This window comes from Diabrotica virgifera, chromosome 2 (assembly GCF_917563875.1).
Source record: "Diabrotica virgifera virgifera chromosome 2, PGI_DIABVI_V3a".
NCBI classification, from domain to species: Eukaryota; Metazoa; Arthropoda; class Insecta; order Coleoptera; family Chrysomelidae; genus Diabrotica; species Diabrotica virgifera.
The window spans coordinates 22867647-22888302 of record NC_065444.1 but is presented as its reverse complement, the minus strand read 5'-3'; the positions used below and the strand labels follow the sequence as shown (position 1 = coordinate 22888302).

Genomic DNA, 20656 nt, shown 5'->3' with positions numbered 1-20656 from the left:
ACACCGTGTCATCGGCGTATCTGATGCTGTTGCTGTTTAAGCCATTCACCTTGACTCCATCCTTGTATTCCTCCAGTGCCCCCTTAAATAGAAACTCGGAGTAAAGAGAAAATAGCAGGGGTGACAGTACACATCCTTGTCTAACTTCACTTCTAATTGCTACTTCTGAGGACGTGGAACCTGCGATCCTAACTACTTTAAGTTACAATAATTACTACATTACATATAATTTACAATTATTGATGAAAAATATGAATTCATTTTTGTTAATAACTGAGAGTAATACATTGTACCTAATGCTTATTTTTTTTTTCAGAATTATGGGCAGCTCAAGTAGATATTATGAACAAGGAGCTCCTAGTTCTTCCAGGACAGAACGCAACATTTTTGTGTCGTGTAGGAGTAGCTTTACAGTACTGCCGAATAGAACTACCTGGTGGTGGTGGTGGTGTTAACTTAAATAAACAGCTTTCGTCAGCTAATGGCGAGGTAAGTTTTCAAATTTTATACACTTTAATATTTCTCTTCTTTTCGCATTTATTATGCACTATCGGATCTTGTTGGCACCTGTCCATCTTTTACTCATTTCCTCCATCCTTTTTTTCTTCTGCCTTTTACTTCATATGTGCACTATCTTCCCTCTCCTGATTAAGATTTCCTAGATTTCCTGGATTTTTACCATTGACCCTTTTATTGGTCTACCCCTTCTTCTTCTTCCTTGTCTTTTGGTCTTTGTCACTTTCTTTATTAGGTTCTTGCCAATTCGAATTATGTGTCCATACCAATTCGGTTTTCTTTTTTCTCAATTGATTCCTATTTTAGCATGTCTATGATGTTTTCGTTTCTTTCCCCTATCCAGCTTCGTCTTTCCAGCTATTTTTGTTAGTTGCTTTATCACTGCTACATTTATGGTACTTTCGTGTCTTTTATTTGTAATCCAAGTCTCACTTGCATATAGCGGTTCCATAGGGGAGTATTAACTGTGATTGCAACTTTATTTTATCCCTCAGTCGATATATATTATCAATTATTATTCGTTGCATCTTTCTCTGGTTTTCCGCTATAAGTATCAGGTCGTCTGCATACAGTAATCCTTTTATTTTAATTGGCGTCAGGTGTATGTAATAATATTTGGCAACCGCCAGCAACCCCTAAAATGATGTTTTACCGACCACGAAAATCATCTTTCAGGTGAATGGCTTTCACTGTTCATTCTTTATGTTTTCGAGGTCGCTGAATCCGACTCTGAAGATTATTTTTCTCTAAAATTGGTGGAACATGTTGAAAAATTAAATTTTATGCAAAAATGCGAGAAATCAATTTAGATGATTTTTCAACTTTATCTCGTATCTGTATCTTTGGCTGCTATAAATATTTACTTTCGATAATTTTACTGTATTATCCTTGATGTATTTAGATAACAATGAGATTTGTTAGATACGTTTAAACAAACTAAAAGAGAAGTTGTTAATGTTTAACCATTTTGTCGTCGGATTTCGTTAGTTTCATGTTTACTTAAAAAAGTTGGATAACAAACTTTTTAGTTTATAATTTTGGTCATACTTTATGTTTTTGATGGTGCTGAAAATGAAAATGAGGTTTATTTTAAATTTTTGGGGAAACATTGTCAAAATCGCAATTTTACCTTAAAAATAAAAAAAAATAAATCACGTTTTTGCCTAAAATTAAAAGTTGCGCCATTTTTTTCTATTAAAGATTTTGTTCTTTGTACTCTATATTTTAACATAAATTTTACTTTACCTTTTACTTTAAAAAATTCATAACTTTTATTATAATAAGACTGATAGATTAAAACAGCTCCCATTGTCTTCAGAAAGGTGACAAATACAGGGTGTAACGAAAATACAGGTCATAAATTTAATCACATATTCTGAGACCGAAAATAGTTGGAATGAACCTAATTTACCTTAGTACAAATATGCACATAAAGAAAGTTACAGCCCTTTGAAGTTACAAAATGAAAATCGATTTTTTCGAATAAATCGAAAACTGAGATTTTTTATTGAAAATGGACATGTGTAATTCCTATGGCAGGAACATATTAAAACAGAATTATAGTGAAATTTGTGCATCCCATAAAAATTTTATGGGGTTTTGTTCCCTTAAACCTCCTCAAACTTTTGTGTACGTTCCAATTAAATTATTATTGTGGTACCATTAGTTAAATTTAATATTTCTAAAACTTTTTTGCCTCTTAGTATTTTTTCGATAAGGTAGTTTTTATCGAGTTGCGGCTTCTTTTTTAATATGTTTACATAAAATTTTTATGGGGTTTTGTTCCTTTAAACCCCCTAAATGTTTGTGTATGTTCCAATTAAACTTTTACTGCGGTACCATTAGTTAAACACAGTGTTTTTAAAACTTTTGCCTCTTTGTATTTTTTCGAGAAGGCACTTTTTATCGAGATATTACTTCTTTTTTAATATGGTTCAAAATATACCTAAAAATGTAAATCATAAATAAATTTTCGTATTATTACCAAGTCTCCATAATCGTACCTTGCCATATACAAATATGTGGTGGATTTGACAAATATTCAAAATATCTCGATAAAAACTGACTTTTCGATAAAGTACTAAGAGGAAAAAAGTTTTTAAAATAATGTGTTTAACAAAAGTTTGGAGGGGTTTAAAGGAACAAAACCCCCATAAAATTTTTATGGGGTGTCCAAATTTCACTATAATTTTTTCTTAAGGTACTACTACCATAAGAATGCCACTTGTCTATTTTCAATAAAAGATCTCTAATAGTTTTCGATATATTGGAAAAAATCGATTTTCATTTTGTAACTTCAAAGGGCTGTAAGTTTTTTTATGTGCACATTTGTACTAAGGTAAGTTAGGTTCAATCGAACTATTTTTGGTCCCATAATATGTGATTAAATTTATGACCTGTATTTTTGTTACACCCTGTATATTCTGTAAAAATTTCACAAAAAAAAATATTAAAATGGAACAGAGTTGTAGCGAGTGAAACGTAAAAAAATGTGATTTCATTTTTTTTTTCCTTTTTAGGCTAAAATTTCGATTTTGACAATGTTTCCCCACATAAGATTCAAAATAAACCTCATTTTCGTTTACCATCAAAGTGACCATCACCAAGTACCATCAAAAACATAAAGTATGACCAAAATTAGTCATTCACCACACTGTTGTCAGTATCTCGAGAAATACGCGTTTTTTATGAGAGTGCCACTCGTCTATAAATTCACATAACTTTTTTTCTATTGCATAGTTTGACTTATATTTGACTATATATAAAATAGGATGGTAATTTTTGAACCATCACATTTTTATTTCATTCCTCTTTCTCCACAAAAATTTTCATATCTTTAAATAACTCACAACATATAGTATCATAATAAAAACTATCGATATTACGAGTGAAAAATGCCAAAAAACCAAACCAATCAAAAATTAGGTTGGAGAAAATGGAATCTCAAAGTTCAAAATCGCTATACGTTAAAAAAAATGCATTTTCTCGACTTCCCATGGAGAAATTTTCTTAATTTTTTTTGTTCCCAAGTAACTCGATTAGAGCCACCTAAATGACGCATTACTAAGCGGCAAAGATGCTTTAGATTTGTTGTAATAAATTGATTTATTTATAAGAAAATAAAACTAGATATGTTTTTCAGTTGTAGACTTTTTTTAGAGGAACTTACCACAAGTGTACCTTTTAACGTTTAAAATACAAATATTCTCATTTGAAACCTGTATAATTATTATTAAAAATTATAATTATTATTAAATAAAATTGCTGGTAAATAACTTTTTCTTGCAGTTAGCTACTTTGCCAGAGTAATACCTATATATCCACTTAAAAAACAATTCATTTAACTCAATTTGATTTTCCAGATATCATATTTCGGAAATGGACTGGATGCTGGCCAATGCGGTGTCACCATTCATCGAGTCGAAGAAAAACATAATGGGCCAATCAAATGTACTATTGGTATACCAAGTGAAACATCGGAATCAGTAGGAGTCATGCAGCTGATTGTAGGAAGTAAGTAAAGTTTTTTAATAGCTATACTCTTCATTCAGAGCTCTAACAAGCCTTCAGGACCTATAATGGTCATCCTTTCATATAATAAACTACATATGTTTCATTTATGGTCCTAACCAGCTTAAATCGAATTACAAATAAGGAGCTAGACAGGAATACTTTTCACACTAAGGTGCCTTTCATAGCGACTTTCTTCTTCATTAAGTGCCGTGTACCAATCGGTGGTTGGGTATCATCATCATTTTCTTGACTCTATCTACCGCTCGTCTAAAGAGTTCTATAGAACTGCATTTAAATCAGTCCCTTAAGTTTTTCAACCATGATATTCTCCTTCTGCCTATACTCCTTCCTCCTCTTATCTTTCCCTGTATTATCAATCTTTGCATTATTTCTTATCGCTATCCCCGATCGTCATTACGTGTCCCAGATATTGTAACTTACCTATTTTTATTATTGAAGTTATACTTCTTTACGCGCGATGAAGGTGAATTTTTATATGTTAAAACCAGGCCCATACGCATCACCCAGGCGCATACGCGCATTATAACTTTGTTCTGATTGGATGTTCAAATGACATGTCAAAAATTATTCAATATGGCAGCTGTAGGACAGCTGTGGTTTGGAGGAAAAGGTAAAGGTAAACAAATGTATAATATATTAGTTTTATTGTTGTGAGGACAGAAACAAAACAGTTTATAATATTGTAGTGACTTTTAAATAGTTTTTAAAAGCAACAGGTACGTAATAATTGTTAATGTATCATGCGTATAAACCTACCTGTTTGATCTGCCAAAATACATAGTATGTAATACTTTTATTTATATAATTTGATTACCATCAATATTCACCTAATATATTGTTTTCTTACTATATGTTTTGTTGTATTTTTTCAATTCTAAAGTCCACTTTACATCAACAATAATTGAACAAGAAATTGACAAGTTATTCAAGGTCAAATTTGGCTTATACAAAACACAATTCTACATCCAATTTTGCCGTGAATAAAAAGAAAATAAAGAAATTTGACAAAATAAAACATATCCAATTGTTCTATTTCATCAAATTCCTTCATTTTCTTTTACAAACCATACATTTTGTACTCGTCAAATTTGGCCTTGAATAACTTTGTCAATTTCTTGTTCAATTTATTGTTGATGTAAAGTGCACTTAAATCATTTCAATTCAAAATTAAAATAATTTGATCAATTTTCAAAATATCACAAGTTTAATGACGTTCTACACCTTCGGCAAAGAATTAAGGATTTGCATGAAATTTTAGTATGTTATAGTTTACTTAAAAAAACTAAGACTTGATTTTTTAAAAAATGTTTTACCGTGCCGTTTAATTACTATTAAGGGTCAAAGTTAAGTTTTAACATGGGCTCTTATGGAAATTCTTAAAAAGTTAATAACTTTTGACCCAAATTTACGATTTTTAATTATTTGTGCTTAAATTAAAGGTATTTTTGTAAGGAATAACATATTAAAAAATGAGGATTGTTTACCGTACCATTATTAAATAAAAGTGAAATTACTGTTTCGAAATTTAACAAAGTTGGTAGTAGTGAGATCAGCTGCACTCATAATTATATCCGAAACGTACGTGCCAATTACATGACCTCGGTGGTCTAGTTGTTGAGTGTTCGGTCACAGTTCGAAACGTCCCGGGTTCCAATCCTCTACGATTCATTTTTTTTTTTAGTTGTTTTAATAAAAATTTTTTGAAAGTGGTAGATAAGAAAGTTAGTTTAATATTTAAATAGAATACAATTACTTCGTTAAAATTATATAATAGAAGTATAACTTCTTACGTGCGTACAAAGTACACACACATTCTTTTCTTTATTATTTCGTATTCTTTACCCATTTCTCACAATACTTCAGTGTTCGTTTTCTTCTGTGTCCATGCTATTCTAAGCATCCTTCTGTAACAATGTTCAGCGTTCAAGTCCATATCGAAAACACGTAGCATCTCATAACTTATATCCCTTAACTTATATCTCTTAACTTATATCCCCATATCTGACAGAGTAATGCTAGTAAAATTTAGTTCAAAGCCGTTCATTACCAATGTAATTCAGGTCTATGCCCCAACATCATCCAGTGATGAAGACCAATTAGAAGCATTTTACAAAGATCTTACTGATGCTCTAGATCTTGTCAAAGCTGCAGAAAATACCATAGTCCTCGGAGATTTTAACGCTAAAGTCGGCAAAGGACGCTGTTTGAACATTGTGGGGGATTATGGCTTCGGAAACAGAAACGAACGTGGAGACTTGCTCAGTTCTGTCAAGAACACGATTTCATTATATCGAATACTCACTTTAAACTACCACCGAGAAGACTCTACACGTGGAAGTCAAATGCATAATAAGAGGACAAAATTATTAGAAACCAAATCGACTTCATTCTAATAAAAAAATCGATTTAGAAACTGCATCAAATCAGTTAAAACTTATCCAAGTGCTGACATTGGGTCTGATCACAATCCCATAGTAGCTGTAACCCAATTAAAATTAAAAAAGGTGATCAAAAAGAAGTCTCGCAAAAATATCGATACAGCCCAATTACAAGACGAGAAAGTTAAGGAATCAGTACAAAGACAACTGAACGAAAATTTAATTTGGGAAAATATCGGTGAGAATGTCGATGAGGGCTTAAATAAAATCGTAACAACAGTAAGAAATCTGTGTGAGAAATTTACAAGGTAGGTCAAAGCTAAAAAAGCAGGCTTGGGTGACAGAAGACATATTGGATTTGATGAAACAACGGCGATTAGCGAAAAACAACGAAACACTTTATAACAGCATACAAAAAGAAATTCGACGTAAAATACGAGAAGCAAAGAGTCAACATCTAGCCAAACAGTGTCAAGACATTGAAGAACTTGAAAACAAATATGACACGTTTAACATGTATAAAAAAGTGAAAGAAGCGGCTGGTATCTTCAATAAGAAACAAACTGCATTGCTACAAGATGAACATGGTAAAGTAATATTTGAAGTAGAGGACAAACTTAAAGAATGGAAAAATTACGTTACGAACCTATTCGAAGACGATAGGAGTAGTTCACCACCCGATATTACTAACTGCGACGGGCTCCTAATAACACGCTCTGAGGTAATAAAAGCCATACAGTCATCAAAAGATGGCAGAGCGACTGGTCCTGATGAAATTCCAACTGAAATATACAAGTTTATAAATAATATAGCAATGTTTTAGAGGCTATAACTTCGTTTTTCAATACCGTTTATACCAGCGGACAACTTCCTAATGGCTGGTCTAATTCACTGTTTATAGCTCTACCTAAGAAGACAACAGCAAAACCCTGTGCTGATTATAGAACCATCAGTTTGTTAAACCATTTATTGAAAATTTTTCTGAAGGTAATACATGGTCGTATCTACAATAAATGCGAGGAATACCTGGATGACACACAGTTTGGTTTCCGTAACGGGTTTGGAACGAGAGAGGCATTGTTTGTAATGAACGTACTTGCTCAAAGATGTCGAGATATATCTATAGACATATACTGTTGTTTTATTGACTTCCAAAAGGCATTTGATTGTGTTAAGCACTCTATATTTATCGAAGCTCTAAAAGACATAGGCTTGGACGGCAGAGATGTTCGAATAATTGCAAATTTATATTGGAATCAAACAACATCAGTTTTAGTAGATAATGTGGAATCACAGGCTCTTAAAATTAAAAGAGGAGTACGGCAGGGATGCCTCTTGTCACCACTGCTTTTCAATGTTTACTCCGAAAGAATTTTCAGAAAAGCTCTTTCTGAAAAACAAGAAGGAATACTTGTGAACGGTGAAGTCATCAATAATTTGCGATACGCGGACGATACAGTACTCCTACCTTCTAGTCAAGAAGATCTGCAAACACTACTTGATAGTGTCGTTGAGAGTTGTAGGGAGGCAGGTCTGGATCTGAACATACGGAAAACCAAAATACTCGTAATAAGTAAACAGCAGCATAGAAAACCGTCTATACATGTAAATAATACCAAACTTGAGCAAGTTGATAAAATCGTTTACCTTGGACAGCAACTAAATTGTTACGCAGAAAGCCACGGCGAAATTAGATCTAGGATAGAGCAGGCTAGAGCCGCTTTTAGAAGGATGTCCAAGGTGTTATGTAACAGAGACCTAAAATTGGCATTGAGGATCCGCCTACTTCGCTGCTACGTGTTCTCGGTCTTACTTTATGATGTCGAGTCCTGGACTATGAATAAAATCGATCTAAATCGCCTTTAGGCTTTCGAAATGTGGTGCTATAGAAGAATTTTAAAAGTTTCCTGGGTGGAGAAGATTCGAAACTCCACAATACTAGAACGTCTCAGCAAGACCACTGAGATCATAAAAAGCATTAAGCAGAGAAAGCTGGAGTACTTCGGACATGTAATGAGAGGTACCAAATATACGGAATGGGACGTTTCGGCGTCGCCGTTTCGGCGTGGCCATTTCGGCGTGGCCGTTTGGGCGTAGAGCCGTTTCGGCGTAGGCCGTTTCGGCGTAGGCCGTTTCGGCGTCGGCCATTTCGGCGTCAGAAATTTTATTTTAGTTGACTAAATACCTACATTGAGGTTTATTGGTCAGGCAATTTTTTGGAAAAAAATCTTTTAATATAGTTATTTAAATACATTGGAGTTCATTGGTCACACAATTTTAACATTAATGGTCAAGTAGAAAAATAAACTAAATATATTTCTTTTATAAACATTTTGTTATATTTTATTCTGCAAATACCTATATTGGATTTTTTATTAATGCATATTAATAATAATTGCTGTTCTCTTAATTGTCCCAGAGCTAATTAGATGATAACTGACATTTTTCAACTTTAATTAGACATACATTATATGGTATATAGACGGAGAATTTTAATATTGTTAAAATATCTTTTTTAAGCAAAAATATTTGCAGAATGTATATTTTTAAAAAAAATTAAATTATACAATATTTTCTTGAAAGGAATCTGCTTTTAAAATATTTACCATTAGTTAGTATAATAATAGTTATCCCTATATTTATTGCAGTTTCTTCGAAAATTTAAATACAAAATTCTATAAATCACATAATAATGTTATTAACATTTCCTCGAAAACTTAGGTAAAACTTCAGGTAAATTATGGCCCTCCCTGCGGTCGGGCCATAAACTTTACCTTCAGGATTAAATGTACTACTTCAGTCCCGCGGTATATAATGTACTATTATTAGGAAATACCTCGAACAGAGATCAGTTTAAGAGTTTATGTAGTGTCTTATAATATTTCATAGTAGTATTTATACGATATACAGACGAAGAATTTTTAAGCTATGGAACGAAAAATTTTATCGACCAGAGGAAGAGAGAAATTTACCACTGATGGTTTCATGTATGTTTTTGACGCTGTTAGTAAAAGCGATGAATCCCTAAAATTTTGGAGGTGTGAGAGGAAACAAACGTGCAAAGCAAGAATACATACAAGAGATGGTGAAGTCATCAAGAAAGTAAATGTTCACACTCACGACTCCTCGGCGATGGACGTGGAAGTAGCACAAGTTGTTACAAAAATGAAAAAGCGTGCTACAGAAACAAACGAAGGGACAATAGTGGTAATCAATGAGTGCCTGAGAAATACAAGTCAAGCTTGTCATGGTCGGCTCCCAAACACTGGCGCGATGAGAAAATTCATCAGACGAAAACGTAACGAAGTTCATGCAGCCCCATCAAATCCGACAACTGTTGAAGAGTTAGTAATTCCCGAGTCTTATCGTGTTTACACGTTACAAGATGGTGTAGAAGAAAATTTTTTATTAGCAGATGATGGAGAAGGATTGCAAAGAATTTTGATTTTCGGGAGAGAATCGTGGCTGCAACATCTACAGACCTCAGATGTGTGGTATGGTGACGGTACATTTGCTATAGCACCATCTCTATTTTTACAAGTATACACAGTTATGGCCACAAAATATAATGGAGTCCATCCAATATTTTATGCCATGCTGCCGAATAAAACAAGATCCACATATACCCGTATGTTTGAATTGATCAGACAAATTGTACCAAATTTGCAACCCAGAGCAATCCATTGCGATTTCGAACAGGCGGCATTTAAGGCAATGGAAGATTGTTTTCCAGGCGTCGACATCAATGGATGTTTTTTCCATTTGGCACAAAATATGAAGAAACAAGTGGCTGCTATGGGATATACGAGAGAGTATAATGCTGATCCACAATTCGCTTTAAATTGCAGAATGTTGACAGCATTAGCATTTGTTCCTATCGAACATTTAGATGATGCCTTTGCCGTTCTAGCGGAAGCTCTACCTGCTGAACACCAACCACTTGTAGACTGGTTTGAAGACTACTATATTGGACGTATGAACAGAAGAGGAAATGGCAGAAGACCAAGTTTATTTCCCCAAAGGATGTGGACCCTCTACCAGAGAACTCTGGATGGAGAAGACCGGACAAATAATCACGCTGAGGCCGCCCATAGAAGACTCAAGATGGAATTGGGAGCAGATCATCCAACCATATGGAAATTTATAGATGGCCTGCGTCAGGTGCAGAAAGGTCGAGATGTCTATTTCGAGCAACTTGTGGCAGGTAATCTCCCACCATTGAAATTAAGAAAATACAGAGACGCAGATGATCGCATTTCACGGCTTGTGGGAAATTTTGATGCAAACGGGGATGTTTTAGAATTTTTAAGAGGACTAGCACATAATTATAATATGTAAGTAGGTACTTTATTTTAATTAATATTTCGTGAATAAGTTTTGTAGGTTAAATATAAATGTCTTGTATGTAAGTATAAATGTTTCAGAATTTTTAATTGGACTAGCACATATCTAATTATAACATGTAAATAATAACTAAAATAAAATATTCATTTTTCCAAAATCTTGTTTATTCATTTATTTATATATAATATCTACAGCTAGAAGCCAATTACAGATATTACATTAACTATGAGCTAAATAACAAGCACACACACATAAGTATAAAATTGACATATACAAATCTACCATTAATATTAAAATTTTGTGATCAATGGACTCCAATGTATCTACTTAAATAACTATATTAAAAGATTTTTTTCAAAATAATGTCTTACTAATAGACTCCAATGTAGGTATTTAGTCAACTAAAATAAAATCTCTGACGCCGAAATGGCCGACGCCGAAACGGCCTACGCCGAAACGGCTCTACGCCCAAACGGCCACGCCGAAACGGCGACGCCGAAATGTCCTAGACCCCCAAATATAGGTTGCTACAAAATATTATGCAAGGAAAAATAGCAGGCAAACGCGGTCCAGGACGAAGAAGAACCTCATGTTTGAAGAACTTGCGAGATTGGTATGGTGTTGATACAAGCATGCTTTTAGGGGGGCAGTGAATAAAATTAGGATAGCTATGATGGTAACCAACGTTCGAAAAGGACATGGTACATGAAGAAGAAGTAGCATCTCAGAGCTCTTACTCTCAGTACCAGTCTAAGCTATTTTCTTTATCCTGACCCTTATTTCTATTGTTTGATCATTTATTTTAGAAGGATTGGAGGTGTACTTTCCAATGTATTCTTTTACTGCATGTAGTATACATTTATTAAATTGCTCAATATCCGTATCAGCTTTGTTTTAAAAAACCATGTTGTTAAGTTGATCCTTAACAGCTACACTGAATAATTCCCAATTAACTTTCATTAGGGATATTCCATTTGCTCTTAGTACGAGATAGGTTAACTTCATTATCGATGATAACGATAGAGAAGTGATGTATATCATAGAGACTGTCTAGCGTGTACAGTCTAAAAAGAGGAACTGTTTTAGCATCACTAAACGCGCTCTAAATATGTGCTGATTTATTGCTAACATGTTATTCTGTTTTTCAGAGGCTCCCAAACAACCTGAATTGGACTTAAGCAGAGGGACAGACTCATTGAGGGTGTATAAAATAAATGACCATTTAGAAGCGTCCTGTATAGTTAGAGATGGACGACCAGTTGCTAATATTAGCTGGTTTTTAGGTAAGTTGTTTAAAATATACATATTAAATCTATGCTAAGGTCCTCTCTTGCGTACAATAAATGGATAACGTTCTTTAATTTGACACTTTGCACATTTTAAATGCCTTTTTAAGGTCCACGAAACATTAATATGTCGATTTGTTGTATTCTAATGATTTCTCTTGAGCCTGCCTCATTATAAATATAGCGTGTCGGTGCGTGATCTTCCCTACCTAAAACCCTGTTGTTCTTCTGCCAATGTTATAATTTCATTCAGTTTGTTGCTTATCAGTTTGCTTGTTAGTTTTAATGTTGTGTTTAATAAATTAATTCCTCTGTAATTCTTCCGGTCCGATTGGTGTACTTTTTTGAAGAGATGTATTAGGATGCTTGATGTCCATTCTTGTGGTATTCTGTTTTCTTCTACTATTTTTGGGATTAGTTTTAATAGTTGTTTGGTCAGATCCAGTCAAGGTCAGTTTTTGGTCCTCCGTGCTTTAGGAGTTCATGCGATATTCTGTCTTCTTCTGGTGATTATCTATTTTTTAATTTACTTAATACTTTCTTTCTTATCTAATAAATTAATATATCTACTAGAGCTTCACGATACGATACAATATCGATACTTTTTAAGTATTGAGTATTGTATTGGTCATTCCAATAAGGTATCGTATCGTGTATCGATATCGGCTATACTTTCGTATAACAATATCGTATTGATATTAATTTCGATACGATATCGATACAATACTCGATAAAATATCGACATAAAAAGGATTAAATTAATAAAAAACGATTCTTTATTCATTTCTATTCGTTCATTCTCTTCATCTTTAGTAAAACAATATCTTAAAATATACAACAAATAGGATAAATTACATTGTGACCTTACAAATATTATCCTTTAAAGAACTCTTCATCCATCTGTTCACACAAATGAGTTATTTGATACTTTTATCTTTTAAATAGCATCTTTTATTCGTTAGTACCAGCGCTGCTTCAGAAAAAAGCCGCTCGGCTGGTACGGTCGTCGCTTGGACAAACAAAATATCCCTAGCCAACCGAGACAAAACAGGGAAAACACTACTATATGATTTCCACCATAATAAAATATTTGTCTCTGGTGCAGGTCTTGAAGATTGCAAGTAGTTTTCAATTTCATTTTCAAAAACATCGATATTATCTGATGATTTTAAAAATAAAGTATCGAAATTGATTGACTTATTGGGTTCATCGTCCTTATCTCTCGCACTAATGGAGAGCATACGCGCTTGTGCGTCTTAATTAACTGTATAATAGGCCTTATGCAGCATTCACGTGGCATTTTATTTATTTTTTCCCGATATCGATATTCTCAATAATATCGAGGCAAGCGTATTGACAATACAAGAGTATTGTATTAATTTCAGATAATGAGTATCGTATCGACATTAATATTGCTAAGGTATGTATTGTATCGGTATCGTATTGATTTTAGATAAGATATCAATACAATATCGATATTTTAATCGAATATCGTGAAGCTCTAATATCTATGTATTACTTAATGGCATTAAGCATTACATTGCTCTAAACTGCTTGATGTCTAAAAAGGTCTGCATATAAAATATTCACTATTTTTCAAATAACCCTGTGAATGACATTGTATAAAGAATAATATACGTTTGCCACTTATTGCAATATTTTTACTCATGCATAAATAAAACATTTATTTCTGCATGAATATATTATGAAGTTTTGTGTCATAACATTATACTTTTACATGCAATAAAACATTTTTCCACTTTCTAACTGGGAAAATTTTATGTTTCTTTAAAATATTTTATATCTACATATAGAATACAGTTATGTATATGTATGTAGAACAATATTCTAACAAGGTATAATTAACTACCATCGTCATCACAAGATTTTATTTTCCTATTTTTATTTCCCGCATTTATCATTTTATTTAGAGAATTAGGAAGTTTATTACGAGTTTACAGTTATAGACTAAGAGCCGCTATAGGTGAAAATTCTTAATCATTTTAGGCACGACGGGACCCTATAACTTAAATAGTAGAATCTAAAAGAAAACGTTTGAGCACTGTGCCGTCACTTTTCAGTGGCACATGCGTCTACAGTGGCGCATCAAACTTTCCACTTATGGACGGGATACATAAATTAAAAAATACCCTCCCTAATTACCAGAATTTAATTTTTTTCATTTTTTTAAGTTTTATGTGATTAAGACATAAGATTCATCGTAATTTTAACCCACCACCCCCTTCTCCCTGCCCCCACTATCAAAAACTTTATTTTTCGATTTTATTTTTTTTTTGGTGGGATGAAATCAATTTTAAAATTTCAAAAAATTTACACGCATATTTAAGGCTTTTATAAAACACGTCTATTTTTTATAGACATGTAGGTTGAGTGTACATAACCTCAAAAAAATTTTAATTTTTTTTTTGAAAAAAAGTATATAACTTTTTTTTTGGGATAGCTGCAGATCTAATTTTTTTCTTAGTCTTGTGTATTTTATCAAACACTATATTCCTAATTTTTTTCAGATTTTTCTGTAACGTTGGTCACCTTCAAAAATCCAAAAAACTGTTTTTTAAGGGGGTTTTGGGGGGTTTGAACGTGTTTTTCTGATTTTTAAATATTCTAAAGAACTCAGTTACTTTAAGTTACATATAACCTTAAAAACAAAATTGATTTGATATATTATGAAGTCTATAAAATAGGGAAAATCCCCCAAAACCCCCCAAAAAACAGTTTTTCGGATTTTTGAAGGTGGGCATACTTAAGGAAAAATCTGAAAAAAATTAAAAATATAGTGTTTCATAAAACACACAAGATTAAGAAAAAATTAGACCTGCAGCTATTCCTCAAAAAAAGTTAAACGCTTTTTTGAAAAAAAAAAATTTCTTTTAATTTTTTGAGGTTATGTACACTCTACCTATGGGTCTATAAAAAATAAAAATGTTTTATAAAAGCCTCAACTATGCGTGTGAATTTTTTGAAATTTTAAAATTGATTGTATCCCACCAAAAAAAAAAATAAAAACGAAAAATGAAGTTTTTGATGGTGGGGACAGGGGGAAGGGGTGGTGGGTTAAACTCACGATGAATCCTGTGTTAATCACATAGAACTTAAAAAAAATAAAAAAAATTGAATTCTGTTAGTAAGTTCTGTTAACTTTTAATTTATTTATCCCGTCCATAAGTGGAAAGTTTGATGCGCCACTGTCGACGCATGTGGCACTGAAAAGTGACGGCACAGTGTTCAAACGTTTTCTTTTAGGTTCTACTATTTAAGTTATAGGGTCCCATCGTGCCTAAAATGATTAAGAAATTTCACCTATAGCGGCTCTTAGGGCTGGTTGTTCGAACGCTAATCAACAATGATCATTATCAAATATTTAATTACTGTCACCAAAACTGTCAATGTCAACTTTGTTTGGGTTGCTGAAAACATAATTAATTACAATTATGAGATTTATTATTAATTATGTTAATAATTATTGTTATATTAATTGATTATAGTCTCAGAATTGTAATTAATTATGTTTTTAAAGTTGACATTGACAGTAATTAATTATTTGATAATGATCATTGTTGATTAGCGTTTGAACAACCGGCCCTTAGTCTATTACATGAAATTTTTTAAGTTCATTGTTTATTGGCAGTTTCTGTATATTTTGAAAATTATTGTAGTTTAAAAAATTAATGAATAATTTAATACTGTAATAATAGTCTCCCTTTATACCTCTAGCGAGGCTTTGAGATTATAGGAGGGTAGTCTGTAGTCTTCATAAAGACGAGATTCCATGGCGTGTGGCGTGACACTCAAAAAACAGCACAGTGGCGCCCCACGTTACTCTGAAATTAATGAATATTTACTTGTTGATAAATTTGGTCGCACCATTTCGTTGGAGCGTATCCCACCACCAGTGTTGGCGGTAGAAATTTTAGTGAGTTGGTTAATTCATACAATGATAAAAATTCCAACACGTCGTTACAGGTACAACAGGTCTTTATATTCATCAAAATGATCTTTTTGATCAGGTTAAGTCTGGACGAGTGCACTGACCATTTTTGAAGGAAGATAATTTTGGGATTTCTATTCCGTCATTTAGGAAAATAATTTTTTCAATTTTTTCCGTAGCTTATAAACATGAGTACATTATATATATTTAATGCCAATGTTGTTATTAATTTGTTATCTATTTCAGATAATGAACTTATCGACGACATGGGTCTAAAGATGCCAACTGTAATTGATCTGGCTAAGGAAAACTTACAATCTAAAGTTCAAAATCTCTCAAGAGTTTTACAACCGTCCGACAATGGAAGATACCTTAAATGTGTAGCTTTCCATCCTGCTTATCCTGGAGGATCAGCTGAAACTAAAAGACAGTTGGACGTTAAATGTGAGTAGAAACTAATACGTTTAGTAACTTTTTCTCTATTTTGTGTATGTTTAGTGATAAACAAATGGAATAAGTTGTAAACCAATTGATTGGTAATAAAACACCCCCATTTTTTTGTATATGTATATGACCCTAATTTTTTTTATTCAATCGTTTCGAAATATTAATAAAAACAATAATATCACTATGCGGACACTTCAAAAGATGGGCTAAATTATTTTTATTCAACAATTTGTGAAAAAAATTTAAAAATTTTTTCTTTTTTCGTTGCAATTATCTAGGCAGCTATACATTTTAGAAAAATGTTGTAAAAACAAAAAAGTTTCACAGTTAGATTTCCTACGAGATAGAGTTCATTGTAAATTAAAAAAATAATTAGTACTATTAGTACTAAAAAGCACTACAGAATCCATCAAGTAATTTTCGCAAAAGAATTTTACAATCTAAATTTTTGAAAAAACAAGTTAATAATTTTCTGAGGTTAAAACTGCGGTATTTGGAGTTAAGATACTCCTCAAGTATATGTTAAGACACCATTACATCCAGACAAACTGACTGTTCGTAGTGCTTTATGGGTTGGTGGAATTTTTGGTCTGTACTTCTTCAAAAACAATGCTGGCCAGAACGTTAGAATCAATTTTGACCGCTATATAGCAATGATTACTGACTTTTTCATTCCTTAGTTAAACAACCGTGATGTGCAGGAATGGCGGTTTCAACAAAACGGTGCAACCTGTGGGGTCCGGACAAATAATCCCCTGCCAAATAATCCCGGACAAAAAATCCCTCCAAATTATCCCCGGACAAAAAATCGCCAGAAAAAAAATCCCCGGACAAATAATTCCCACACATTTTTTTGGACAAAATATCCCCTAAAAAAATCCCCAAGAAATATTTGCTTTACTATGAAAGACAATAGTAAACGCAGCAAAAACTCTCGAAGAGTTATAACGACATTGATGATGATGATGATGACTATTGATGACTAAATATTTTTGACGTTTAATTTACAAAAAGGAACAAGTTTTTTGCATTACAATCAAGATTATCAAGACCAGCAGTGTTTTACGCAATGTTTTAAACATAGTTATTCGCAGCAGAGTGAGCAAAAGATTTAAGCGAATAATAGTTCAGAGAAATAAGGAAAAAATATCGTGTTGGTGACACAACCCCCTCCAGGCCGAAACCAAATTTTTTGAGTAGTATGGACATCTATAATATTAATCTATATGTTTCCTGCAGCCGATTTTGATGATATACATAGCTATAAACAAATGAAGATAAAAAAACCGCAAATTTTTGCTTTTTTCGTCTATAACCAAAAAGTTAAGTATTTTAAACAAACTTTAGAGTGAGAAACTCATATATAGTATAAAAAACTTCAATATGGCGTTCGCTGAATATGTCTATCCTTATTGGTTGCTTAGAAAATTGCAAAATAAATCATACATTTTGAGTTTTTATAAATATTCATAACTTATTGTTGTTCTGAAGCTATTTTCTTGTGGCATTTTTATAATCAAGTATATTCAAATGGGAAATAAGCCACAATTTTACCTAAAAATGATTTTATTAACGTTTCGACGCCCAAGTCGGGTGTCGTTGTCAAAATACAAAATAATTATTTTGTATTTTGACAACGACACCCGACTTGGGCGTCGAAACGTTAATAAAATCATTTTTAGGTAAAATTGTGGCTTATTTCCCATTTGAATATACTTATTCATAACTTATGTAAAAATTAACTTAGAACAGCGGTTCTCAATCTTTTTCTGTCATGTACCACCAAATACTTTTTATTATTTTTGGTACCACCTAACTGAAATACATATCTAACTAGGTGATTTAATTAACTATAACAGTGGTGCTGATTTTGGCTGTTTGCGTTTTGTGTACCACCTCAAAAAATGAAATGTACCACCAGTGGTACATGTACCACAGATTGAGAACCGCTGACTTAGAACGTTCTTATAAAACGAATTGCTGAGACTTGTGGTGCTTAAATTATATTTTAAATTTCAAAGCAATTGGTCAAATAGTTTAAAAGTTATTTAATTTGTTTATCCCAAATTATTTTTTTTGCAACGCTATAAGTCAGAAAATGGTGAAGTTACACTAATACTTTGGATAGTTTATGAAAGAAGAAGATTTATACTATTAATTTGATTAAAAAGAAGTGACAAAAAATAATTCTAAATACTGCAAAATTATTTTGCAAAAATATGTTAATTAAAAAAAGGGGGGCTAACTTCGTCCCTAATTGTCCTAGGACAATTGTTTTTCTTTCTAAATGTGTATAAAAATTCAGTCTTTCCAAATCTGAAAAAATAATTTTTCTACGGGAAACGGTTAAAAAGTTATTCTAATTGTTTATAAGTAAGCAACAATTCGACGTGTTTTTGCAAAATAATTTTACACTGTTTAAAATTACTTTTTGTCATTTTTTTTAATTACGTCAATAGTATAAATTTTCTTCTTCCATAAACTGTCAGAAGTCTTACTGTAACCTCATAATTTTCTGACTTATAGTGTTGCAAAAAAAAATGAATTTGGGATAAACAAATTAAATAACTTTTAAACTATTTGACCAATTGCTTTGAAATTTAAAATATAATTTAAGAACCACAAGTCTCAGCAAATCGTGTAATAAGAAGGTTCTAAGTTAATTTTTGCATAAGTTATGAATATTTATAAAAACTCAAAATTTATGATTTATTTTGCAATTTTCTAAGCAACCAATAAGGAGAGACATATTCAGCGAACGCCATATTGAATTTTTTTAGACGATTTATGAGTGTCTTACTCTCAGATTTGTTTAAAATGCTTAATTTTTTGGTTATAGACGAAAAAAGCGAAAATTTACCGTTTTTGATCTTCATTTGTTTATAACTATGTATATCATCAAAATCGACTGCAGGAAACATAAAGGTTATTAATATAGATGTCCATACTACTCAAAAAATTTAGTTTCGGCCTGGAGGGGGATGTGTCACGAGAAAAATCTTGTTTCTCTGGACTATAATTACAACATGATTCCCACAGCCTTTTCACACGGCCTTACTCTGTTATCATGTAAAATTTGAAGTTTTCGACATGGAATTGTAATTCGAAATTTGGTAATTGAAATTACAATTCCTGCTTAATCTTAATTGAGGCGCTCAGAGCAATAGCCTCAGAGCCTAACCCCAAAAACGAAGTTTTGAGATAAATGCAATCTTTGTATTCGTATTTCCATTGTGCTTATGGGATGGCGCTACAAATTAGGTAGCTCCACTTAGCCAAATATAGAGGTAGGTTGTGTAGACCCTTGTTAATCCGAAGATTTAATGTTGATTTAATGTTGAAGATGTTTAATGCTGCTTTTATTGATATATTAATCTGAAAATGCTCAATTTGTGAGTTAGGCCACTGTTGCTCTGAGCGCCTCAATTGCTACTCATTATTTTCGTGCCGAAAATCGGTTTCATGGCGATTGCTATTTATACCTCTCATGCACTGAGGCTGAAAAAATTTGCGTCAATTGCATTCACGGGAAGAGAACTATTCGGTAGCAAATATTTCTTTTTGATATTTTGTCCGGGATTTTTTGTGGGGATATTTTGTCCAACAAAATTTGTGGGGATTATATGTCCGGGATTTTTTCTCCGGGATTATTTGTCCGGGGATTATTTGTCCTAGCTTCCAACCTGTCACACAGCTCGTCCTACAATAATTGATTTATTGAAGGAAACGTTTGGTACAATAACTGCATAGTTTCACGTTTCGGATCCGTGAATTGGCCTCCAAGATTGTGCGATTTAACACCGCTAGACTATTTTCGGTGAGAATGTGCGAAGTAGCTACTCTACGTCGATAAGCGATTGGCCACTTGGAGGAAAATATGCGTCACATTATTGACGATATATTATGGCCACATATGTTTGAAAAAGTCATTGAAAATTGGACAGACTACGTCAGAGCCAGCCGTGGCGTGCATATGCCGGAAATTACAGGGTGTTTGGTAAAGAATGGGCCATAGCTTAACCTTGAGTTATGAGCTTAAAATAGGTCAATTTAAGCTAACTTACCTTAGTACGAAAGTTGATAGTAACTGAAATACAGGGTGTCAAAGTTAAACTTTTAATTTTATTTATTCATGAATATTATGCATAAAATTATGTTGCATCGCAGATTTAAAATGCGTTTATTTCGAAAACGGTGAAGTT

General features: G+C 32.6%; 1 protein-coding gene across 1 annotated transcript in view; it reads left to right on the top strand.

Moving 5' to 3' along the window:
* The first annotated feature begins 318 nt into the window (after positions 1–318).
* The window catches only part of LOC114333578 (fasciclin-3), a 111477-nt gene continuing 91139 nt past the window's right edge, over positions 319–20656 (top strand). Inside the window, exons 1-4 of the mRNA XM_050643452.1 lie at positions 319–489; positions 3879–4029; positions 11921–12055; positions 16254–16451. Coding sequence (XP_050499409.1) covers positions 343–489; positions 3879–4029; positions 11921–12055; positions 16254–16451 — 631 coding nt within the window. The 5' untranslated portion in view covers positions 319–342. The remainder of the gene's footprint in view (positions 490–3878; positions 4030–11920; positions 12056–16253; positions 16452–20656) is intronic.